Genomic DNA, 27,360 nt, shown 5'->3' on the forward strand with positions numbered 1-27,360 from the left:
TGAAGTAAGAAAGAGAAAGACAAATACCATATGATATCACTTATATATGGAATCTAATATATTGCACAAATGAAACTTTCCACAGAAAAGAAATTCATGGACTTGGAGGATAGACTTGTGGTTGCCAAGGGGGAGGGGGAGAGGGAGACGGAGGGAGTGGGATGGACTGGGAGCTTGGGGTTAACAGATGCAGACTACTGCCTCTGGAATGGATTAGCAATGAGACCCTACCGTGTAGCACTGGGAACTATGTCTAGTCACTTATGATGGAGCATGATAATGTGACAAAAAAGAATGTATACATGTATGTGTAACTGGGTCACGTGCTGTACAGTAGAAAATTGACAGAATACTATAAACCAGCTATAATGGAAAAAAATTATTGTATTACCAAAATAAAAAATAAAAATAACTGAATTGGCTCAGTAGTAGAGTGGAGATAACAGAAGACAAAATCAGTGAAAATTACAAAAAAAAATCACAAAATATCTAAATTAATAGAGTCATAACACATTTATGAATTGGAAAATATATCACAGTAAAGATGTCAATTCTTTGTATCCACAAATGGATCTACTGATTTAATGCAATTCCGAGCAAATTCTCCAAAAGGATTTTGTAGACATAAGCAAGCTTACTCTAAGATAAAACACAGGTCCTAGAATAGCTAAAACAATTTTGGAGGAGGGAAGGGGGAGGAAACAAGAATAAAGATGAATAAATCACTCTACTCAATTTACTATGTAGCCACAGTAATTAAGATATTATGGTTTTGTGGAGGGATAGACACATAGATCAATGAAACAGAATAGAGAATCCAAAAATAGAATATGCAAATATACCCAACTGGGTTTTTCTAAAAAGACTCAATAGCATTCCAGTGGAAGAAGGATGGCCTTTTCAACAAATTGTGTTGGAATAACTGGATCTCCATAAGCAAAAAACAAATAAAAAGAACATAAATCTCACACTCCCTAAGGGTGAAGGGGAAGGAGTGGGATGGATTGGGAATTTGGGGTTAATAGATGCAAACTTTTGCCTTTGGAATGGATAAGCAATGAGATCCTGGTGTATAGCACTGGGAACTATATCTAGTCACTTATGATGGAGCATGATAATGTGAGAAAAAAGAATGTATACATGTATGTGTGACTGAGTCACCTTGCTGTACAGTAGAAAATTGACAGAACACTGTAAACAAGCTATAATTGAAAAAATAAAAATCATTATAAAATTTTAAGAAAGAAATTAACTCAAAGTGGATCATGGATAAAATATAATTTTTAAAACAATAAACATTTTAGAAATGATAGGAAAAAATCTTGGGAGTCTAGAGTTTGGCAAAGAGTTCTGAGACTTGACACTAAATAAATGAACCATAAAAGAAAAAAATCAACAAATTGGACCTCATTAAAAGTTAAAACTTTTGCTCTGTGAAAGGCTATGTGAACTGAAAAAATATACAAGCTAAACACAGGGAGAAAATATTTGCAAACCTCATATCTGACGAATTACTAGTGTATAGGCTATGCAAAGAATGCTCAAAACTCAACCACAAAACACAAACAATCCAATAAGAAACTGGGAAAAAACATAAACAGACATTTCACTGAAGAGGATATATAGATGGCCAATAAGCACATGAAAATATACTCATCATAATCAAGTATTAGGAAAATTCAAATTAAAACCATGATGAGATATGCCTATCAAAATGGTTAAAATTGGAGTTCCCGTCATGGCACAGTGGTTAACGAATCCGACTAGGAACCATGAGGTTGCAGGTTCGATCCCTGGCCTTGCTCAGTGGGTTAACGATCCGGCATTGCCGTGAGCTGTGGTGTAGGTTGCAGACGTGGCTCGGATCCCGCGTTGCTGTGGCTGTGGTGTAGACCGGTGGCTACAGCTCCGATTTGACCCCTAGCCTGGGAACCTCCATAAGCCACGGGATTGGCTCAAGAAAATGGCAAAAAAAGACAGAAAAAAAAACAGTTAAAATAAAAAACAGTGACAATATCAAATATTGGTGAGGATCTTAAAAAGTGATCATACAATGAAGGAGAACATTTATACACTGCTGATAATGGGTTAAGGATCCATCATTGCCACAGTTGTGGTGTAAATTGCAACTGCAGCTCAGATTTGATCCTGGCTTGGGATCTTCCATGTGCTGTGAATACAGCCAAAAAAGAAAAAAAAATTCAACTAAAAAGAAAAAGGAAAAGACATAAAATATAAGCAATACCACGGGCTAAGAAGCAGTGATGAAGATGAGCCTGAATACCCATGGGTGATACTCAGGGAGGAATAGGGATTGCTGGGAGTGGGAGCAAGGCCAGGGGAATCCAAGAACTAGGAATGAGTCTTTTCAGACTGGTATGGGGATAAGGAGTTTGTAACTCAAGGCATTAAGTGGGATTTCTCTTGGTATTCTTATCCTCAGTGCACACAGTCCTCAGATCTGGCATTCAGGCCAAATGAGCTAAATAGAATCAACCTCAATAAGGCCTCTGAGGTGACTGAAACCAGTGACTGTGACAATATCCTTGTAGTTAAACTAATAAAAATATGATACTATGGGCACAGAGAGATGTCCTGCATATATAGTAATGGCTTATCTGTCCCAGAGTTCTAAAATACCTTCTCTTCCTGCCTGCTGGCTGGTACATGAAAGCCAAACTTCAGGGCCTTGGACCTTTCCTCACACTCTGAGAAAGGTTTGTGCTCAGTGGATGTATTTATTTCCCATTGCTGCTGTAACAAATTGCCAGAAATTTCATGGTTTAAAACAACACAATACAAATGTATTACCTTGCAGTTCTGGAGTTTAGAAGTCCAAAATTGGTTTACTGAGCAAAAATCAAGATATTGTTACTTCTGGAACATAGAGCTGCATTCCCTCTGGAAGCTCTAGGGGAGAACTTCTTTGCCTTTTTCAGCTTCTGGAAAACCATCCGCATTCTGTATCTCAAGGCCCTTTCTTCCATCTTCTAAATCAGCAAAGTAGCTTCTTGTAGTCTGTCTTTGACTTTGGCTTTCCTGCTTCCATTATCACATCTCTTTCTGTTTTCCTACCTCTGATGTTTCTTTATAAGGAACCTTGTGATTATTTTGGGCCCACCCAAATAATACAGGGTAAACCCCCCAATCTCATGACCCATAAATTAATCACATCGACGAAGTCCCTTTTGTCAGATAAGGCACATATTCATAGGTTCTGGAAATTAGGATGAGGACATCTTTGGGTGGCCATTATTTTGCATACCACAGTGGAGAAAGCTCAGACTTTCCCCTAAGTACATCGTAAAAGCTGGAGAGAAGATAGAATATAGGACATTGGGTCTGGCAAGAGAAGAGCTTGAGTTCCACCTTCTCAGATTTCTGAGTTTAACTAAGCATAGGCTTTAAGCACCTTGGCTAGAGCAGAGCACACAGCAGTTGCTCAATCAATGGCACTGTATCCTCCCTTGGAGGATCCTCCACAGCCTCTCTGGTTTAAGTCAGCACTGGGCTTCCGGAGGTTCCTTCAAGGCCCAGGTCAAAAGTGAGCTGTCCATGAAATTTCATATGGAAAGCTCCTCATCAGTCAGATATAAGTCATCATTTGGAAGTTCATAGCACACACATAGGACTTCTACACTTAGGTCCTCTAAATTTTGCCTCTAAATCAATAGACAAAGAAGGAATTTACTATGCTGCCTAGTAATAGATCCTGACTATCTAGGAGAAACTGGACTATTACTTCACAATGAGGTTAGGAAGAGTATGTCTGGTGTAGGAGACTCCTTAGGACATCTCAATACTACCATTCTCTGTGAGTAAACTCAATGGAAAACTACCACAACCTAACACAGTTAGGACTACTGATGGCCCAGATCCTTCAGAAGTGAAGGTTTGGTCATCCCATCATGTAGGTAGACAACTACAGCCAGCTGAGTTACTTTAGGGCAAAGGGAATACTGAATGGATAGTAGAAGAAAGCAGTTATAAATACAAACTATGACCATGTGACCAGTTATGGAAATGAGGATTGTAATTATCATGAGTATTTCCCTCTCATTTCGTTATAAATAGGTCTGAGCATATATTTCTTCCAGGGTGTTTTGATTAGAGTAACATTTTAATCAGTAAAGCAGATTTTCCTCCATAATGTGGGTGGGTCTCATTCAATCAGTTAAAGTCTGAATATAAGGGCCCAAGTAAAAGAGAATTTTCCAGCAGAGTGCCTTCAGACTTTACCTGGAACTTCAGCTCCTCCTCCTTGATGGCCTTCTAAATGAAATATTGGCTTTCCCTACCCATAGGTGCATTCTGCAGCTTGGACTTCCAGCCTCTAAAATTAAATGAACCAATTCTTCATAATAAATATCTTTATGTGTGTGTATAAATACAAATATATATTGGCTCTGTTTCTTTGGAAAACTCTGACTAATACAGACTGGGAAGGAGGAAATTAATTTTAAGTTAGTGGAGACCCTATCTTTCTCCACTACTGGAGTAGGAGCCCTTTGAGGGCAGGGACTAAGACTAACTCCTCCCTACTACCGGAGGGCTCAGCACAGGTCCTAGAACAAAGTAGACACTCAAGTATTACCTATCCAGCATATTAGAATTAAATTAATTAAAAGATCAATCAATCCTAGGCTTAGTCAGAGAGTTCTGAACCTGGGCAATGCCCCATATACTTCTATAGCTTCCCTTAGGGGTAGTAGAGCATGGGACTATTCCAGAACCTCAGGGAAATTCAACTGGCTATGTTGACTCTAATGGCTATAAATCCACAATGTAGGGCACAGTTCATCAAAGGTAGTTCAACACTTTCTGGATAGTTTGAATAGATCAACACAATATAGTGGCTTTTAACTCACATTTAAAACTATTTTGTCACAAGCATCATAATAAATGGAAACAACTTTCTAAAGTCATGCACTTCATCTCTCTGCCTCAAGCAACACTGTACTCAAAAGCGTTTAGAAGCTTTTATAGAGCAATAGAAAGAATGACAATCAGCCTCAGTCATCTAATGCAGCATCATTACTAACCTTCATGTTCTAAACTAAAATCTTCCAAAATATAACAAGATCAAATGTTCACTGGGCACATGCCATGTGCCAGATTTCTTGGTTAGATATTCACATATAGCAATTAATTTAGCCCTCAGAATAGCCCCTAAGCAGTAGCTACTATTCTTATTCATATCTTATAGAGAAACATAATTGTTAAAAAATTTGTTTAAGTTTACACATGTAACGACTAGTAGACATAACAGCATAGTAAGCTGTCTAGCTCCAAAGGCCATACTCTTCACCATTATGCTTTTATTATATACTAGTCACCTTTCTCTTATTTCTTCTTTCTTCTTTCTTTCTTTCTTTCTTTCTTTCTTTCTTTCTTTCTTTCTTTCTTTCTTTCTTTCTTTCTTTCTTTCTTTCTTTCTCTTTCTTCCTTCCTTCATTCCTTTTTTTTTAATTATTTTATTCTTCCTTTCTTTTTTTTTTCTTTCTTGGCTGCCTTGTGGCATACGGAGTTCCCAGGCCAGGGGTCAGATTTGAGCCACTGTTGTGAACTAAGCTGCAAATGTGGCAACACCAGATCCTTAATCCACTGTGCTGAGCCAGGGATCAAACCTGCATCCCAGCACTCCCAAGATGCCACTGATCCTATTGCGCCACAGTGGGAATTCCATATACTAGTCACTTTTCTTAAAGAGCATGCCACAAATCCAATTTCCATAATGCAGGAATCTAGCTTCATCTTGGATCCCTAAGTGAGGTAATTTGTCTACTTGGGAGAAATGAAACAGAATTGAGCAGTGCTGTGCCAAACCATGTAGGAATCCAAGGAAAAAGGAAAAATCAATAATACTGATCCTGTCTTTACTTAAAATTTTGTTATTTTATTAAATGTGGATTTTTGTACCAATTTCATTTTTTAAAATATTATATTTATTATATTAATTATTTATCCTGATTATTGAGTTTTTTGGCACCTCCCCTTTAAAATTTATGTCCAAGGCAAATGTCTCACTCACCTTACACTAGTCCAAACCCTGGAATTAAGTGGAGCAGAAGGAAAGAAAGAACATTTTTGATCAGTTTGTTCTGTCTAGGCTTTACGGACCGGGAGCACTTATTTTCTGGGAAACCCAGTCAATGGTGAGGTCTGGCTTTATGTGGACAGCTAGGGGATCTCTCTGACTACCATATAACTTTGATTGGGATTAGGCTAAAAGGACCTCTGAGAGCATCCAGTTCAATTTTCTTATGTCCAGAGAAGAGTGGGAGAGAAAGGCCCCCAATTTACCCAAGGCCAGTGCTAGAGCCCAGGGCTCCTGACTCCTCATTTAGTGCTCTTTCAATGGCTTGCCATCAGAAGAAATCTTTGGGTCCTGTGGTATATAATAAAAGATAAATATTTGGTCCTTGTCTGTAGATCCTGGCAAGTGAGTTCCTACAACCCTTGGAAATTTCAGAGTGACAAGAATTTCTTTTATAAGTTAATGAGATAACTGGTAGTTCAGAATGGGGGCATGTCACCAAAAAGAACAAATCGGTTAAAACTTTCAGCCTCACTCTCCAACCTCGCAGGAGGGGAGAGGGGCCTGAGATTGAATTCAGCCATCAAAGGCCAATGATTTAATCAACCATGTCAACAAAATGAAACTTCCAGAACCCCACCCCCAAACAACAGGGTTCATAGAGCTTCCTTGCAGGTTGGTGAACACATTGAGGTGCTAGGACATTGTGTCTAGAGAGGGCACAGAGTTATACACCCTTCCACTCCAATACATTGCCCTTTATAATTCTTCAATTTGGCTATTCCTGATTTGTATCTCTTAAGATAAACCTTGAAGGGGTAAGTGGGAATGCCAAAATTTGTAGCCAAGTAGAACAGAAGTGTGAATAATCCAGGAATCTGATAATTAAGAGTGTTATCTAAAATGAGGGTAGTCTTGTAGGACTGAACTTCTTTTTTCCTTTAGCTGGTATGCTGATTGTTGTCTTCACCTGTGGCACCTGGAAGTTCCTGGGCCAGGGATCAAATCCATGCCTAAGGAGTGACCCAAGCCACTTCAGTGATGATGCCAGAACCTTAACCTGCTGCACCACAAGAGAACTCCGGGACTAAGCTCTTAAACTTGTATAATCTGATATTAATTCTGTGTAGTTAGTGTCAGAATTGAATTGAATTGTAAAACACCATTTGGAATCAGAGAATCAAAGAACTGACTGATATCAGAGGAGGGGGAACCCTCTCAGGTCCCTATGCCAGCCAGATTGGAGATGAAAACTCCTACCTGTCTGACTCTAGAACTCAATTTCTGAGCATATGCTCTGTAGTTGTATAAAAGCTTCTCCTTCATGGAAGGTTTTGGCTTCTGGAAGAGTGAGGTTCATCTGGTTCTCAAGTTTATAGTGAGCTACAGCAATGCTGGCAGCATAACAAGTTCATGACAAATACATCACTTCCAGCTCTGAGCTCCCTACAGTCTGAAGCTCCTATAAGGGTAGGGCTGAGAAGAACAGCCTCTACTGATCCTGCTTTCCAGGAAAAATGCAAATGGAATTTTGCAAGATCCTCCAGGTCTCTGAAATAACATATCTTTGCCATCTAAGCAAGGAAATGAAAACTGCTCTCAACACTGAACTTTTCTCCAACTCTAAACATTCTTGAAAGTCCCAATACATCAGGGCTTCAGAAGATAATTATCATTTTGGCACTCTCTGAAACTTGCCAATTGCCATCAAGGTTATTATCAAGCCCACTAGGACCTCTATCCTTTGGAACTCTTTTGAACTTTTGCCAGGATGTCCACCATCTCATCCATCTTGCAGTTCCCCATGGCTGGTGTGCTGATTGTTGTCTTCACACTTTTGCCCTCTCTAGGTCTGGAAAGAGCTCTCCAATCTTATCCCTCTCATCCACCCCCTACACATCATTTTTAGAACTACTGATAATTTTTCAAAGAAAATCTCCCCTGGGATTCAGGATCCAGTCTGTTTCCCTGACTTCTTCAAGTAGAATTAAGTACTTCTACAGACCTGGTTCAATCCTTTTCTTAGGATGTATCACATTGCTCTGATTCCTTATTGGTTTATGGTTCTCTCCTGGTTAGACTGAACTCCTTGAGAGCACAGTTTCCTTTGAAAGTCTGTATCCCAGCACTCAGCTCAGTTCTTGGAACACAGTCTGTCTTCTGAATGAATAAATAAATGAATAAATACACAAACTTACTGCATGACTTAGAGAAAATCATTTCAATTCCCTGTAAATTTGCAAAATTCAGAACAGAGATCATTACTATCCTCATGACTTTTTAAATACAAATTAATTATTACTAGTTTTAAAATTCTGGCAAAATTATATGAGTTCCCATTGTGGATCAGTGGTGAGAAACACGACCAGTATCCATGAGGATTCGGGTTGGACCCCTGGCCTCACTCAGTGGGTTAAGGATCCAGCATTGCCATGAACAGTGGTGTAGGTTGCAGACATGACTCGGAACCTGCATTGCTGTGGTTGTGGTATAGACCAGCAGCTGCAGCTCCTATTTGACACCTAGTCCGGGAACTTCTGTATGCCACAGGTGTGGCCCTAAAAAGTAAAAATAAAATAAAATAAAATTCTGGCAAAATTATAAAGATCAAAAGCAGATCAGTGGCTGCAAGGGGAGTGGGGAGACAACACTGACTAGAAAGTGACATGAGGGAACTTTATGGGATAACGAAAATATTTTATATTATAATCATGTTGTGGTTTCATGAGTATACATATTTGTCAAAATGCATCAAATTGTATGCTTAAACTTGGTGAATTTTATTTTGTGTAAATTATATATTAGTAAAGCTGAACCAAAGTAGTCTGGATTCTCAGCAAGAAAGGAGCTTTAAAATCCAAGGCCAGAAGTTCCTGTTGTGGCTCAGTGGTAACAGGCCCAACTAGTATCCATGAGGATGAAGGTTCGATTCCTGGCCTCAGTCAGTGGGTTAAGGAGCAGGCATTGCCATGAGCTGTGGTGTAGGTCACAGACAAGGCTCAGATCTGGTGTTGTGAGCTGTGGTGCAGGGCAGCAGCTGTAGCTCTGATTTGATCCATAGCCTGAGAAGTTCTGTATGCTATAAGTGCAGCCCTAAAAAGAAAAAAAAAAAAAACCAAGGCCATGAAGATAATCCAGTTAGATGTAGTAAAATTTACATAAACTTGATAATCAAGAACCCAGGTTCCAACACTGGTTCTGCAATGCTAGATGATCTCAAACAAGTTGTTCAAGATCAACTTGAGACTTATTACCTGCCTCTGTTAAATAGGGACAAACAATACCTGCCTTGCTCTCCCAGGGGTATAGACTTCAAAGAGATAACCGATGTGGTTGCATTTTAAAAACTTCAGCACTTACAGTATTGTGATCAGAAAGTCTATGCTGAACAAAAAAAAAAAAAAAATGTAATCAGATGCAGATAAGCCTTTGCTTAGAACCCAGAGTTAAGGGAAACATACTGGATCCTGAAACTCAAAGCTCATCCTCCCTAGCTCCTCTAAAGAAATTTATCCTTATCAATTGATTAATAGGTTTCCTTCAGAAAAAGTTTTCTCAGCCTAGTCTTGGGGAGAAAAGGCTAGCTAATTTTAACTTTAGGTAGAAATTATGGTTGGCTTTTTGACATGAAGGTTGAAGAGAAAAACCACCAAGAGGGAGACAACAAGGTACTGGTGGAATCAACACCAGTACCTAGATTAAAGGTGACCTGGGTATTAGTATTGCTTCCAGTATATCCCTACCTCCCTTCCTGGCTTTATGGGATGGGGCTACTATCATAGCATGTTCTGTCAGAGATTATCAGCTGATGCTCAGTCTGCCAAAGCCAAAGCCAGTCAAGTTGGAGCCCTAGAAAAGGCAGCAGATAGTGGGGGTGATGGAGGCAGAATATGGCTAGATCCACATGCTTTAAGACCTACTGTGGATAACCTGCTATCTTCCTTAAGTCGGAAGATATGAATATGAAATAGGTATCAGGTCATTGGGCTTGAAGCCACAAATAAACCCATCCTGACTCTGATAATTTGTTTTTTGACCTTGGGAAAGTCTTTTACTTTCTCTCAGCTTCATTTTTTTTTCATCTGTAAAATGGAGATAATACAGTCTTCCCAGGTAATAAATGGTAGTATATGTCAAGACTGCTCTCTTAGATATAAGGTAGACACACATGTAAAGCATGAGTCCTATTTACTCCTAACACTGTTAATAGGAGACCAGCTTGAACTCAGTATTCCCACGGGACAGGGAGAGTGGGTCTCCCCTATAGACCTCCATCTGCTCTGCCTATTTCATCCCTTCCCATCCTTCAGGGCCAAATCCAAATTCCACTTCTTCTAAAAAATCTTGAATATTGTAGTCCACCACTATATTCTCCTTTTTAAATTATCTTAGATTAGTCTGTTGAAAAAGTATTTTGCTCCTAACTCTGAGTTCTCCAGGGATGTGAAAGACAAGACAGAGAAGTCCTGCATTTTGATTTGGGGTCATACAGAGAGTTTGGATCCTGGCTTTCCCGTTTACTAACAAGGTGACTTTAGATCAGTCATGTTCCCACTTTAAGCCTCAGCATTTTCATGAACAAGATGGAGATAATATTTATTGACAGGTCTACAGTGAGGGTAAATAAAATGTTGAATTTAAAAGCATTTTGTAAAATGTCACGGAGATTTAAGCCATTCTATTACTATTAAAATCATAGGAGGACCAAGTGCTAAGCAGGACTAAAAAAAAATTGCTTAAGCATTTCGAGTGCTGTAGATGCCATAGAGCTTCCTCAAGGTTTCCTTGGTGACTGCCATCATTCCTTTTAACCACTGAGTCTAGATACTTTATTCTGATGGAACTACCTCCCTGGATTTCACTTCTTGGGGCCTTACAAAGTCTGGCTTCCTCAAAGAAAGGGCCTTTGCACAAATGACTACTATACTCTATTGGGCTTTTTCATATTTTTTTAAAAATCAAAGTATAGTGATTTACAATGTTGTGCCAATTTCTGCTATATGGCAAAGCGACCCAGTCATACATATTTATACATTGTTTTTCTCATGCTATCCTCCATCAACTGACCAGACATAGTTCCATGATGTTCTATCACAAGGAATTAGATAAGTTCCCTGTGCTATACAGCAATATCTAATTGCTTATCCACTCCAAATGCAGTAGTTCGCATCTACTAAGCCCAAACTCCCAGTCCATCCCACACCCACCTCCTCCCCGTTGGCAACCACAAGTCTGTTCTCCAGGTCCATGAGTTTGTTTCTTTTCTGTAGATAGGTTCATTTGTATGATTGTTTTAATAATATGAAATTTATTTTAAATAACTCTCCATATGGCTTATCTCCTACCTTTCTCTATTAAGATGGCAAACAAATTTAATCAAATAATTCCCTCATTTACTAAATGTAGTCAATATATAATAACCTACTACTTGTAAAGAACTTTGCTCCCTGAGCTGGACCAAATGTGATTTAAAATATTTCAAAGGGAAACAGTTCAGGAGAACTATTTATAATCAGCAAAGTACATTTTGTAAAAGAAGACTAATCTGTGGTTAAAAAATTCAATTTCATTTTCAAACTTTACAAAATGATGGCAATCATTTTATAATACGCTTCTCTTCTGTCTGACCCCACAATTAGTGAAAAGAAATCCATGACTGAGAATATTAATTATGAAACAAAATAAATGAATAAAGAATTAAAAAAAAAAACCAAATGACGAGCTGCTGCCTTTAAGCATACACAAATTATTGATCAGGAGGACGCTGATAAAATGAGAACTAGTGTGGAGACCTGGTTCAAATGAAAATAGGTGTTCAGACCTGCCTGTTGATGCCCTTCAGATTAGGAGGAATGGGCCATGCTGAGCCTAGACCAAGGAACTCTACTGAGGGAAGGCTGGCAAAAAGGCAACTGGGCAGAGGTAGCAAAGAGAAGAAGGCAAGCCCAGTGCCATAGAACTTTTCCTCTGGGCCTCACTTTGCAACTCCCAAACTATAAAACAAAATCTCAACTTCATGACACATCTCCCTGACCAAGAGTTTCTAGGTGGTGGTTGTCATGAAACAAGCAAGAACTGCTGTGGCTAGAAGTCTATTTCTTTTCTTTTCTTTTCTTTTTTTTTTTTTTTTTTTTTTGTCTTTTGTCCTTTTTAGGGCTGCACCCGCAGCATATGGAGGTTCCCAGGCTAGGGGTCTAGTTGGAGCTGTAGCCACTGGCCTACGCCATAGCCACAGCAATGCAGGATACGAGCCGCATCTAAGACCTACACTGCAGCTCATGGCAACACTGGATCCTTAACCCACTGAGCAAGGCCAGGGATCAAACATGCAACCTCATGGTTCCTAGTCGGATTCGTTTCCACTGCACCACAACAGGAACTCCAGAAGTCTATTTCTGAGTGAAAATATTCAAGTTGGAGCTTAGTGATAGTGAAAGATAAGTCACTAGGCCAGATATCTCAGCTCTAATCTCACTAGGGTTTAACCACAGAACTGCAGCCTTTTATGTCCAAACATGTTTATTCCCACATAGACTGACTCATGCAGACACACAGACACATTAGAAGGCAAGCATCTATACACACCTCAAGCAAAAAATGCAAATGAACATGCCCATAGATCCAAACGCATACAACAAAAGCACCAAATGTTAAAACACCCACGGATACACACAGAAGGATACTATATCTATAGATACAGACGCATAGACAGAGAGAGAAAGAGAGAGAGAGGGAGAGAAAGAGAGAGAGAACAGACACACACAAGCAGCTAGTTAAGTTAAAAAGACTCATTTTAGTCATGCTCTGGGACAACCATACATGCATGAAATAGTACTTTACCACGCATATAGATGGGCAAAGATGTATATATAGGCATATGTGAACAGACATGCACATGAACAGAGATACAGTGAGAAAACTACACTTATTATACTTACATAAATACTCAAGAGACATGGATATAGAGACATGGAGATAAAGAAGCCAGCTATCACTGAACTCCCAAAACCAGCTATTATATATATGCATTTATAAAACATTTCCAAGCAAATGCACATAAATATGCCACCAATTATCACTGAAGATGGTCATAAACCCAAAAGATGGAATAAAAGTAAATCGAATTTCCCATGGTTTAAAATCTCACAGCCCATCCTCCCATCTGCCACAGGAAAGGTAGCCAAAGACATCGGCAGCAGCAGGTTGTGTGGAAGCCATAAAAAGTCCTTGATTTATTTCACAGAAAAATTAACCTCAGGGAAAAAAGGTTAATACTCCCAACATTTTTGTAGTCATAAAATAGCTTAGAAACCCATTTTAAAAATTGCTTCCATTCCACATGTTGGAAGCTGTAAGCAATATATACAGTTAAAAGATAGCTTAGAAGAAATAAATGGTTCCAGAGGCTCAACAAGTTCCAAGATGAAACTTGGAAAAATGTCTTACCTCATTAACATACTTGGTTCCTGGTCCCTGGGGGTTCAAGTATCCAGTGATGTTCTTATAGGTTTCTAGTGTCTTGGATCTCTGGTTCAAGTTATCTGTGGTAAGAGAATACCCCTTAGGTTGAGTCCAGAATCAGATCCTTTTAGAGAGTTCTTGCTGCTGGTGAACATGGTCTATCTCTCAGAATTACCAGAATTGAGGTGGCTGAGGGGTGGGAGGGAAGGTTATGCTTAAGCAAGGCCAGTGATAGTGATAAAGGGGGCAGAAGTTAGTAAAGAAGAAATCCAAAGCCAGTATCTGAGGTACCCTGGACCTTCTCTACACTGCTCAGATATTTTGGGAAAGGAAGAACCTCAGAATCCTGTCTGTAACTGCAAAGAAGAACTCCAGGTCTGGACAAATCTCTGGTACCTGAAGTTTTACATGGTATGGAAAGTTTGGTTAATTAAAATACACAAATACTGGACTTTACTGGTGGCTCAGCAGGTTAAGGATATGGCATTGTCACCACTGTGGCCCTCATTACTGCTGTGGTGCAGGTTCAGTCCCTGGCCCAGGAACTTACACATGTCATGGGTGTGGTTAAAAAAAAAAAAAAAACACAAATTTTGTCAAAATCTTGCTTCCAGTAATAGCTATAATTTCTTGCCCCTCCTAACACTTACCTGGTTTTAACTTTTCATTCCTTTCTATTACCCACCTATTAAGAAATATGAGCAGTAAATGTGTCCAAAAGCCTGTGAGTATGAGGAGAAACTGAGGACATATCTAGTCAGACTCAGTTAGAAAGTGAAGTCTGTGTTCTTAGAACAGTCAAAGAGCACTTCCTCCGCTTAAAAGATAAGGATACTGAGGCTCCCTTCCCTTCCCTTCTCTTACTGAGGGGAAAGATTAGAACAGACTACACACAACACACAAAGAAATCCAGCAATGATCAGTTTAAATAGTAGATATAATTATGGGTCAAAATATATAAACAGCATAGTAACCACAAATCAAAAACCTAAAATAAATATACAGAAACAAACAAACAAAAAGAAACCCAAACATACTACAAATGAAAATGATCAAACAACAAAAGGAGAAACAAAAAGAAATGATCAGAAAAGAACTACAAAAATTACTAGAGAAAAAGTCATAGGATGGTGATAAGTACAGACCTATCAATAATCACTTTAAATGTCAATGGACTAAATGCTCTGATCAAAAGACATATGGTGGCTGACTGGATAAAAAATAAAATCCTTCAATAGGCCAAATACAAGAAACTCACTTCAGGGCTAAAGACACACCCAGACTGAATGTGAGGGGATAGAAAAATATTTTTCATGCAAATGGAAGATAAGAAAGCAGGAATAGCAATATTCATATCAGAAAAAGAGACTTTAAAATAAAGGCTATAACATAAGACAAAGAGAGGGAGTTTTCTGATGGCTCAGTGGGTTAAGGATCTGGCATTGCCATGGCTATGGCATGAGTTTGATCTGTGGCCTGGAAACTTCTGCATGCTGTGGGTGTGGCCAAAAAAAGCTATTTAAAAAGACAAAGAAGGAGTTCCCGTCGTGGCGCAGTGGTTACCGAATCCGACTAGGAACCATGAGGTTGCGGGTTCGGTCCCTGCCCTTGCTCAGTGGGTTAACGATCCGGCGTTGCCGTGAGCTGTGGTGTAGGTTGCAGACGCGGCTCGGATCCCGCGTTGCTGTGGCTCTGGCGTAGGCCGGTGGCTACAGCTCCTATTCGACCCCTAGCCTGGGAACCTCCATATGCCACGGGAGTGGCCCAAGAAATAGCTAAAAAGACCAAAAAAAAAAAAAAAAAAAAAAAAAGACAAAGAAGAACATTATATAATGATAAAGGGATAAACGCAATAAGAGGATATTATATTCATCAACATATACATGCTCAATACAGGAGTACTTAAATATATAAAGCAAATACTAACAGATGTGATGGGAGAAATTGACAATAATACAGTAATAGTAGGAGACTTTAACACCCTGCCAGCATCCACAGACAGATTATCCAGACAGAAAATCATTAAGGTGACAGTAAATGATGCAATAGAGCAGTTACAATTGATGTCTACAGGATATTATACACATAGACAGAAAAATAAACACTCTTTTCAAGTACACATGGAATGTACTCCAGGATAGATCACATAACAAACCTCAACAAATTTAAGATGATAGAAATTATATCAAGCATTTTTTTTCAGACCACAATGGTATGAAACTAGAAATAGACCATAGAGAGAAAAATGGGTAGAGAAAAAAACAAATGAAGACTAAAAATCATGCTATTAAAAAAATAAAGTTTCAACAATGAAATCAGAGAGGAAATCAGAAAATAACTCCAATCAAATAAAAATGGTAACACAAATTTCCAAAATCTATGGGATGCAGCAAAAGCAATTCTAAGAGGGAAGTTCATAGCAATATAGGTCTTCTTCAAGAAACAAGAAAATCTCAAATGAACAGTCTAAATTGCCACCTAAAAGAACTGGTAAAAGAACAAACAAATCTAAAAATCAGCAGAAGGGAAGAAATAATAAAGATTAGAAAGGAAATAAAATAGAAATCAAAAACACAATAGAAAAGATCAAAGAAACCAAGTGCTTTAAAAAAAAAAAGATTAACAAAATTGGTTCATCTTTAGCCAATCTCACTCATCAAGAAGAGAGGATCCACATAAACAAAATAAAAAGGAGGATAAATAATGACTGATTTCACAGAAACAAAATAAAAAGGAGGATAAATAATGACCGATTACACAGAAATGCAAAAAATCATAAGAGAATACTGTGAACAGTTATATTGGACAACCTAGAAAAAATGAATAAATTTCTAGAACCATGCAGTCTGCCAAATCTAAGAAGAAACAGACAATGTGAACAGACTAATCACGGAAAATGAAATTGAATCTGTAATAAAAAAAAATCATAGCAAACAAAAGTACAGGAGCAGACATCTTCATATGAGAATTCTACCAAACATTTAAAGAAAAACTAATGTCTATTCCTCTCTAACTATTCAAAAAAATTGAATAGGAGGGAACACTTTCAAATTTGCTCTATGAGGCCACCATTATCCTGATACCAAAACAGACAAAGACACTACAAAAAAAAAAAGAAAATTACAGACTAATATCTTTGATGAATGTAAATACAAAAATCCTCAGCAAAATATTAGCACACTACATATAAAAATATATAAAAAGGATCATATACTATGACCAAGTTGGATTTATTCCAGGGTCACAAGGATGGCTCAACATTGGCAAATCAATCAATGTAATACAGTAGATTAGCAAAAGGAAGAATAAAAATCCCATGATCATCTCAACTGATGCAGAAAAAGTATTTGGCAAAATTCAACATCTATTTTTTATGATAAAAGCTCTCATTAAAGTGCATATAGAGGGATCATATCTCATCGTAATAAAGGACATTCATGACAGACTCCCAGCTAACATAATACTCAATGCTGAAAAGCTGAAAGCCTTCTCACTAAATTCAAGAACAAACAGGAGTTCCCTTCGTGGCGCAGTGGTTAACGAATCCGACTGGGAACCATGAGGTTGCGGGTTCAGTCCCTGCCCTTGCTCAGTGGGTTGACCATCCGGCGTTGCCGTGGGCTGTGGTGTAGGTTGCAGACGCAGCTCGGTTCCCGTGTTGCTGTGGCTCTGGCGTAGGCTGGCAGCTACAGCTCCGATTCGACCCCTAGCCTGGGAACCTCCATATGCCGCGGGAGCGGCCCAAGAAATGGCCAAAAAAAAAAAAAAAAAAAAAAAAAAGAACAAACAAAAATGCCCAGTCTCACCAATTCTCTTTAATATAGTATTGGAAGTCTTAACCCTAGCAATCAGACAAGAAAAAAAGAAATAAAATATATGCAAATTGGCAAGGGAAAGAGGTAAAACTGTCACTATTTACAGATGATATGATACTTTGTATAGAGAACCCTAAATTCTCCATGCGAAACTATTAGAACTAATAAATGATTTAAACAAGGTTACAGGACATATGGTTAATATACAAAAATCTGTTGGTTTCTATACACTAATAATGAAATAGCAGAAAGAGAAAGTTGAAAAACTAATACCATTTAAAACCACATTAAACATACCCAGCAATGAGCTTAACCAAGGAGGTTGTAAGACCTATACTCTGAAAACTATAAAACAATAATGAAGGAAATTGGAGATGATAAAAGAAATGGAAAGATATCCAGTGCAATTAAGATTATTTTGGCCACCCTCCACAACATGTGGAAGTTTCCAGGACAGGGACTGAACCTGTGCCACAGCAGTGACCAAAGCCACTATAGAGAAAATAACTGCTGTGCCACAATAGATCTCCCGGTGCAATTAGGATAATTAAAATGCCCATACTCCCCAAATCAATCTTATTTAATGCAATCTCTATCAAAAGACCTATGACATTTTCTAATATATAATGACATTTTTCACAGAACTAGAAGAACTAGAACAAATCCTAAAATTCATATGGAACCACAAAAGACCTCAAAGCCATAAAAAATAATGAAATATTGCCATTTGCAGCAACATGGATGTACCTAGAGTACGTCATGCTTGGTCAAATATGTCTGAGAAAGACAAGTACTGTATTCTACCACTTACACACAAAATCTAAAAAGTTATACAAGTAAATCTATATGAAAAAGAGAAACAGACTCATAAATATTGAAAACAAACTCATGGTTACCAAAGAGGAGAGGGAAAGGGAGAGGGATAAATTAGGGTATGAGATTAACAGATACAAACTATTACATATAAAATATAAAGTAAAAAGGATATGCTGCATAGCATAAGAGATTGTAGACATTATCTTGTAATAACCTATAATGGAATATAATCTGCAAAAAATACTGAATCACTACTCTGCACACATGAAGCTAACATAATATTGTAAAGCAATCATACTTCAATTAAAAAAAAAAAAGAAACCCAGTAGAGAACTCAGGTCTTATGACACCTGGCTCAGTTATCAAACATGGATAAATGATACCCACCTCTTAAGTGGAAACTCTGAACAGCAAACCATCCTTAAAAGTGTCATCATGAGCTATAGGTTTGAATCTTAGGCAAAGCAGCCACAAAAGTGTCACCATGAGCTATAGATCTACTACAGCCCATACTTGCCACCACTGCAGAACATTAAACCTCCCACCTGGACCAGACCCCAACCACAGTCCCATGATTATGATACAACACACGACCCCTGTCCTATACAACTTAACTCTTCCTAAGTGGTGGGGGGCCTGAGTTCTTTCTCAGTGCCCCAGGCCATCTCTCTGGTCAATAAAACTTTCTCGAGACATCTTGCTCCAGTTGACTGTCTTTTCTTCTCTCCTGTGCACTAACATTTTGGTGCTGAAACCCAGGAGTGTTAGCCGGCCCTCCCTTTCTAATTTCCAGGCTTCTCCTAATGCTCCAAGGCTTAGAGGAACAATTGATGACACCACCCAGGGCTACTCTCTGGGGGTATTCTGAAGGTACTTCTAGGTCTTGGGGGCAGTAGTTTTTAGCCCAAAAGGGTGGAAACCTCCTCTGTTCTTAAACTCTTTTCCTGTTTTCTATCCCCTAAACTGAAGAGCCTTTCAGTGAATGGAGAGAGGCTATTGGAACAACTGAAGACTCAGGCCAGGGCTACTCCCTGGTGAGCTCTGAAGGTTTCTTCAGTTCTTTCTCCCAGCAACTACTGCTCATATGAGTGAAAGTCTCCCTCTCTTCTTTGTGACTATGGAGCTCTGAGGTCTCAAGTGCCTTCTGATGATTACCACCACCCCCCAACACACTCCACACTGGCCTTCATTTCAAAACGAGTGGAAGGTGAGTGAATATTGAAGCTCTCCTCTTCTATTTTTCTTTTGTCTCCAACCCAGACTGATCCTACTTTCATAAAGTCTGGATGTCCAGTCAGCCAGGTCCTGACTTGTCCCAGGGGCTGGTTGATCCCCCTCCTCTGGAAAGACATTTCCTGATCAGGACAGAGCCTCTGTCTCAGATCTCAGACTTCCCTAGGGGGATACCCTTCTGATTGGGTGGATTCCCTAGTTCAGATCCTAGGACCTCTCAGTGGGAAGCCTCTCAGAGCACCTAGGTGGGCTAAAAGGCTCCATATATCGGCCTTCCACTCCCAAATTAATGCTACGGGTGCCTCCTTTTCTCTCCCTCCATGGGACATACTTCTCAGTTGTCTTCTTCATAACCTTTCAACTCTGGGACTTCTCCCAGATATTAAGCCCAAGGGTCTCATTTTCTTCTGCAATATGGCCTTGCCCTAATATAAATTGGATAACAGAAGGCAATGGCCTGAAAACAGCACATTTTTGATTACCAAATTCAATGTGATCTAGAAAATTTTCTGCAATGCAATGGGAAGTGGTCAGAAGTTCCCTACATCCAGGCGTTTGTCTACCTAAGGTCTCAACCCTCTCTTTGCTCTGACTGTAACTCATATCAGGTTCTCCTACTAAATGAACATCCTCTCGCAGTCTCTCCTCACCCTTCCCACAAGCTGAATCCAAATATCCTCCTCCCTATCCTTCTTCCATTTCTTTGACCCCATAAATGCCTCGTTCCCACTCTGATTCCTCATGACCCTGAACCCCTGCCCCCAAATCCCCCCCCCCAGCCATAATCCCCCCATGACCAGATCCCACACAAAAAAAAATCTTCAGAGGCCCCTCTCCTTGCTTTAAGGGAGGTCACAGGAGCCAAAGACACTGCCAGAGTTCATGTTCCTTTCTCTCTGGGAGACTTATCCCAAATAGAAAAATGCCTCAACTCCTTTATCTCAGATCCCACTACTCATACAAAAGAATTCCAGGAGTTCCCGTCATGGCTCAGTGGTTAACGAATCCGACTAGGAACCATGAGGTTGTGGGTTTGATCCCTGGCCTTGCTCAGTGGGTTAAGGTTCCGGCGTTGCCATGAGCTGTGGTGTAGGTTGCAGATGTGGCTCGGATCCTGCGTTGCTGTGGCTCTGGTGTAGGCCGGTGGCTATAGCTCTGATTCAACCCCTAGCCTGGGAACCTCCATATGCCGCAGGAGCAGCCCAAGAAATGGCAAAAAGACAAAAAAAAAAAAAAAAAAGAATTCCAAAAATCTCATTCACTCCTAAGACCTGACTTGGCAAGATATATATGTTATCCTTAACTATTATCCCCCTGAAGAAAGGAACAAATTTGGCTGGTAGCTCAACCCCATGCAGACTTTCAAGATCCTGCTAACAATCCCATAGGAACTCTGGCTGTCCCTCATGTGGACCCTAATTGGAACTATCAAACAGACTCCCTAGATAGGCAAAAGAGAGGCCACTTTATCTCCTTCCTAATAGAGGATATGAAAAAAATGCTCATTAAACATTGCTAATTATGATAAAATTAGAGAAATAATACAAGAGCCCCAAGAAAATCCAGCTCTTATGTCACATCTTACAGAGGCTAGTCTTAAATACACCATCTTAAACCTAGAAGTGAAGAGAGTAAGACCTATCTTCACATGCACTTTAGCTCTCAGTCAGTACTAGATATAAAAAATAAACTACAGAAGCTAGAAGATGGCCCCTTGACCCCACAAAGTGACCTTATTAAAGCTGATTTAAAGGTCTTTAATAATAGGAAGAAGAAAAAGCCCCAAAACTAAAACAATCCATAACTAAATATCAGCTTCTTGCTGCTGCCATACAAGAAAATCCTCAAAAAATAAACCAAGGTCCCCAACTAGGTATATTAAACACAAAGAATAAAATGACACCCCCACACACACACACCAGGGGCCTGTTTCAAATGTGGTTTTGAGGGACATTGGACATGGGGAATGCTCCAATCTGAGGCCTCTGTCAGGCCCTTGCCATAAATGTGGCCAAATGGTACATTGGTAGGGGGACTATGGGAAGCCCAGGCAGACCATTGCTGCCCCAACCCCATGAAATCTGCTGCAGAGACTATCAACATGCACAACTTGTTGGGCCTGGCCATGGAAGATTTACAGGGCCCAAGGCCACCAGGCCCCCACCCTCTTACTACCACTCTAGAGCCTCGGAGATCTATGGCAGTAGCAGGTAAGACTGTGTCATTCTTACTAGACACAGGGCACATACTCTGTACTACCAGTTTTCAGGGTATAACCTACACCTCCCCCACCTCTAGATCGATTACCCACTATACCACAACAGGGTGAACCTTTAATCTGCACACTCTTTGACACCACTTTTTGCCATTCATTCCTAGTCATCCCCACATAACCATAATCCTATAATCGGGAGAGACATCTTAATTAAATTCCAGGACTACATTCAATTCCCCACAAAAACCAAACACAAAATTATACTCTTATGCCAGCCAGACTCAGAGCTTGCCCCTCCCAGTCCCTTCTCTCTCCCCTCTGATATAAACCCTATTGTTTGGGACACTAGTATCCCTACAATTGCTAGCTATCACTCTCCCATTGTCATAAAACTAAAGGACTGTACATAATTCCCTAACCAATCTCAATATCTCATTAGTCTAGATGCTAAAAAAGGCCTAAAACCTATCATTCAATGCCTCCTAAAGGGTAATATTTTTAAGCTTACTCACTCTCCATACAATACTCCTATCCTTCCTGTTAAAAAACCTGATGGGTCCTTTAATTTATTTCAGGATGTTCGCCTCATCAATCAGGTAGTCCTACCCATTAACCTGGTCATTCCAAACCCATACACTCTGCTGTCTCATATCCCTTCTGATATTTCTTATTTTTCTGTCCTTGAATTAAAAGACGACTTTTCCATGATTCCCCTAAACCCAACCTGTCAGATTTATTGATTTATTGATTTATATGGACTGACCCGAACACTCTCTCAGCTACTCAACTGACCTGGACAGTCCTCTATCAGGGTTTTAGAGATAGCCCACATTCCTTTGGCCAAGTCTTAGCCAAAGACATTAGCCAATTTTACATAAAACTTAGTACAATCTTGCAATATGTAGATGACCTCTTGCTTTGAAGCCCCTCATTCTTTCCCTTACAACAACACACTTCTCTCCTTTTAAATTTCTTGGCTGACAAGGGATATTGGGTAGCCCCCTTCAAGGCTCAACTATGTCAATAAACTGTCTTCCATCTTGGACTTCTCTTAACCCCCCCACACACAGCTCTCACTACAGATAGAAAAGCTCTCTTTGAACAGATGCCTATCCCATTAAACAAATAAGAAGTCTTAAACATTCTTAGTTCTGGTAGGATATTTTAGACTATTGATGCCCAATTTTGGAATTTTGACAAAGCCACTTTACAAGGCTCCACATAGACCCATCGAGGAAACTTCAGGACCATCTATATCCATTAAGGATCCTTTTCAAAAATTAAAACAGACACTTCTCACTGCCCCAGCCCTGGGATTTCCTAACTCTTCTAAAGAATTCTTACTCTACATACATGCAAGAGAGGGATTTGCTGTGGGTCTCCTGACACAACAATATGGAGGTGAACTCCACCCCATCACTTACTTGTCCAAACAACTAGGGTCAGTCATCCAAGGATGGCCTCTATGCCATCTACCTTATTAACGTATATTATTAATGTAATGTATGCCTCTACCTTATTAATTCCACAGGCCCCAAAACACCCTTCTCATTGAGGACCCCTTTAAAAGATGTTCAACCCTTAACCCAGCTTCCCTGCTCTCCCAACCTCTCTAATCTATTGACTGCTTTCATTCCTGTATTGAAGTAGTTGATTCCTTATTAACCCCCTTTCCTCAACTATCTGAAAAACTTATACCAGAAACACCTAATCAGTATACAGATGCCAGTGCAAGTAATACTTCCCCACATAAAGCAGGTTATACCATTGTCACAGAAACAAAAGTTTTAGAGTCCTCTACACTTTCCCTTGGAACCACCTCTCAACAAGCTGAATTAGTAGTGGCTTTGACTCCTACTTTAGCACTAGCCAAGGACAAAATCATAAAATATATATATAGACTTTAAATATGCTTATCACATACTCCATTCACATGCTGCAATATATGGCAAGAATGAGGTTTCTTAATGACCCAAGGCACTCCAATAGTCAACAGATACCTTATACACCACTGCTATGGGCAGCATGACTTCCAAAGAAGATAGCAATTATTCACATAAAAGGCCATCAACCCCCCTCTTCACCCCTTACTGGGGAAATGCCCTAGCAGATAAAGAAGCAAAGAGATATGCCTTGAATTCCCAGCTTCCCCAAATCATCCCATTACAATCAAACTTCATTAACCCTCATTATAATCAACAAGAACATGACTACACAGAATTAGGGGCAAAGACACAAAACCACTGCGTGACTCTACACAGCAAGCCTATAATCCTTAAAGAACAAATACATGACATACTACAACTCATACATAATCAGTTCCATGTAGGTTTTAGACCTTTGCTAATATCCCAAGTGATTACTCAAACTTGGAAAAGGTCACATAGTCATGTAAGATGTGCTTCCAATCATCACCTCAAGGTCAGATTAGGCCACCTCCATTTCCTACACATCAGGCTCAAGGACACCTTTCTGGAGAAGACTGGCAAATGGACTTTTACCCACGTACCCCAAATAAAACATTTTCATCATTTACTCACCTGGATAGACACCTTTACAGGGTGGATTGAGGCATTTCCAACAACTAATGAAAAGGCATCTGAAGCAGCAAAAGTTCTATTAAAAGAAATTCTGCCTTGCTTTGGCCATCCCAATTCTCTTCAATCAGACAATGGTCCAGTTTTCATCTCAAACATAATTTAGGAACTCTATAAACTCTTAGGAATCCAGTGGAATTATCATCTTACTTATCATCCCCAGTCCTCAGGAAAAGTGGAAAAAGCTAATTCCCTCCTAAAGCAACAACTAACCAAATTAACCCTTGAAACACAACAAACAGATTACCCTCTTGCCATTAGCACTTATGTGCTTATGAGCTTTACCCAGAAAAACTCTAGAGATAAGTCCTTTTGAACTAATGTATGGAAGATCATTTATTTACAACAACTAGCCACAGGCAACCCCAACTCTCTATTTTCTAAAATATGGCCTGCCCTCATTTAACCAGCCATCTACTTAGACAATATGTAAATGACTATTTACCCTCTCCTGTACGGTACTATGATCCTTCGACTCTAATTCTGGAACCTGGGTTTGGCTAAAACATAGGGTTTCTGTTAACACCCAGATGGACTGGCCCTTTCCAGGTAGTGCTCAACATCCCTAGTGCTGCTAAACTAATGGGAGAAGCAGGATGGATTCATCACACCCAGCTTCAATGAGCCTCCAATTCTGAACTAGACACCCTCTCATTACCTCCTCCCCTTATCCAACTTCACCTAAATAGAAAGCTACTCAGCTCTCTGCTACCAGCCAGAGACTTTCCTGAATTCCTGAAGAAACTGACACTGACTCCTTGGCAGCAGAAAACACTGCCACAGCTGAAACTACTACCTGAAGACAATCTCCACTGATCATTTATTAAGCTATGACTAAATAACAAGGCCTAGATAAGATTCTCTTTAACCTGGTCATTCTCTTAGTCCTCATTTTGGCCATCTAATTTCTATTTGCTCTCCTCACACTCCCTTGCAAAACAGTTCCCTGGTACTCCACAGACTGCTTTCGTGAAGTACATCAAGTACTCTGGGGAAAGAAAATCACTCAAAACTAACAGAACCTCGATGACAGATCATTACTCCCTCAATAAATTAGAACCAAGAAACACCTCACAAACTTTCTAAATGTCATAATTGACAACCTGACATATGACTCTTCATACCACCTAACTAACCACAGAGACCTCCTTTCTTACATCGCTGACCTTTGGCTCCAAGGTGATTTCTTGGATATCCTTCTAGATCTTTTGACATGGCACTCATTTATTCTATGTCTTCTAACATACAATTTATTTAATGATCATATTTAAACTCATCCTAATGTCCCAAGCTCTCTCCCCACCTAATCCCTTCATTACAGACCTCTATAGATATTGTCTCAGACATTACCCACAACTCCTCTTTACCCTGTTGGATTTGTATTCCTATCAGCACCTGCCTTTCAAGCCCGTCCTGCCCCCTTATAGGCCTAGGAACAGACTCAGGTTTTCCTTAAACTATAAGAAGGAGATGATATCTCAGATTTTGGTAGGTCTAATTTGTTTAAGGTCTAATTTCAAACACAGGTCTCTCCTCTCCTGTCCTACATCATTCCAATTTCAGGACAGCAAGGGTATTTATCAGCCCCTTTAGTGGCCAAGGTCCCTCTCTGTATCAGAAGAAAACCTTGGAACGTAATTTCAGGAGAAAAACCCTTGGAAATATGGACCTCAGGTATTGTAATCTTACGATAGACCTATCACCCCAAAGTTATCATGAGTATATAGAGGCTGGGACCTCAAGTTGAGCACCAAGGCCTACAGCACTATGGGGAATATGGATAGGTTCATATGGCTTATATTTCTGTCAGGGATGAGGAATCTGGTCCTTAAACATTAACCCAGATAACCAATACACTCTCCAATTCAAACCTGATCACGGTATGTTATTAAATTTACCTGCACCCTATAGAGCATTCCTGGACATAGCACAACATAGGATAGATACTGAAAACCACACCCCTGAGGAAAAAACAAATCCATTTTACTCCAAACTTTGAGAACAGCCCACATAGCAATGTCAGTTACTATCTTCAGTTTTGGTGTTCCTCAGGTCATTGGAGGAAATCGTAGAGGATCTGGACAATGGAAACATGTAGTAACCTATCATCTCACAGGCTGCCTTGATTTTGGACAAGGGCTCTTTTTCCTTTGTGGTAACAGTATATATGCATACCTACCAACTAACTGGACTGAATCTTGTACTTTAACCTTTCTTGCCCCACCCATCCAATGTTCTCTAGAAACTGATCCCATCCCAAGACCCATCTCAACTTTATTAAGGCCAAACAGAGCAATACATTTACTATGCCTATTGGCCAGGATAGAAATCATAACTGCAATTGGAACAGGAACAAATATCTAAGTAAGGTCCTTAAGGAAATAACAGATCTATTGACTTATTTACAAGATCAAATTGACTCCCTGGCCACAATAGTACTACAAAATAGATGAGGATTAGACCTCCTTACAGCAGAAAAAGGGAGAATTTGTGTAGCCCTACAAAAGAGTTGTTGTTTTTCAAAATCAAATCAGGACTGGTCAGAGAAGGCATAAAATGCCTAAGAGAACAAGCAACCTGGTTCCAACAACAGGGGACCCAGGGCTTCTGGCCTTCTGCCTCCTCCTTAATCTCATGGCTAGCCCCCATTCTCATAACTCTCATCCTTCTCTTTGTTCTGCTAATGGCCGGGCCGCCCCTGTTTCATGTTTTCTTCTTTTTCACAGAAAACCATTGAATCAGTCACAGACAAGTGAGTCAACTCGAACTTGGCTTTGCAGAACTACAGATACCACCAGACTCCCCCAACCATAACCCTACCCACTAACTGATGGCCCTACTCAACAGGAAGAAGCTACAGAAGAAGAGACCTTCACTCCTTTTCCTATTAAAAACAGAGAGGAATCTTTTAGATGGAAACTCTGGACAATAAAACAGCCATAAAAGTGTCATCATGAGCTACAGATCTGCTCCAGCCTGTACTTGCCAGCACCTCAGAACGCTATCAGACATTTGTTCTATCGGACATTGTTCTATTTAAACTTTGGCCATTTATTGACAGATGATTCAATTAGGAAGATGTGGTATATATACACAATGGAATACTACTCATACATAAAAAAGAACAAAATAATGCCATTTGCAGCAACACGAATGGAACTAGAGACTCTCATGCTGAGTAAAGTA

The 27,360-nt window shown here is 39.6% G+C and overlaps 1 protein-coding gene across 5 annotated transcripts in view; it reads right to left on the minus strand.

Annotated features, from left to right (window-relative positions):
• ARHGEF9 (Cdc42 guanine nucleotide exchange factor 9) overlaps window positions 1-27,360 on the minus strand; it is a 418,114-nt gene that overhangs the window by 233,681 nt on the left and 157,073 nt on the right. For 4 of the 5 annotated variants that reach the window (XR_014834560.1, XM_085006210.1, XM_085006208.1 and 1 more), the window contains one exon: window positions 13,484-13,578. Coding sequence is in view for 2 of the 5 variants with exons in the window: in XM_085006204.1 (XP_084862330.1) it covers window positions 13,484-13,578 (95 nt within the window). In the remaining 3 variants the exon portion in view is untranslated. Of the gene's footprint in view, window positions 1-6,084; window positions 9,131-13,483; window positions 13,579-27,360 lie in introns of those variants that run through there. The other variant, XM_085006206.1, reaches the window with a different exon arrangement.

The sequence above is a fragment of the Sus scrofa genome, chromosome X (assembly GCF_054392235.1).
Source record: "Sus scrofa isolate SSC_HxYL_T2T_F1_AM1 chromosome X, Sscrofa_HxYL_maternal_Yorkshire_Landrace_v2.0, whole genome shotgun sequence".
Taxonomy (NCBI): Eukaryota; Metazoa; Chordata; class Mammalia; order Artiodactyla; family Suidae; genus Sus; species Sus scrofa.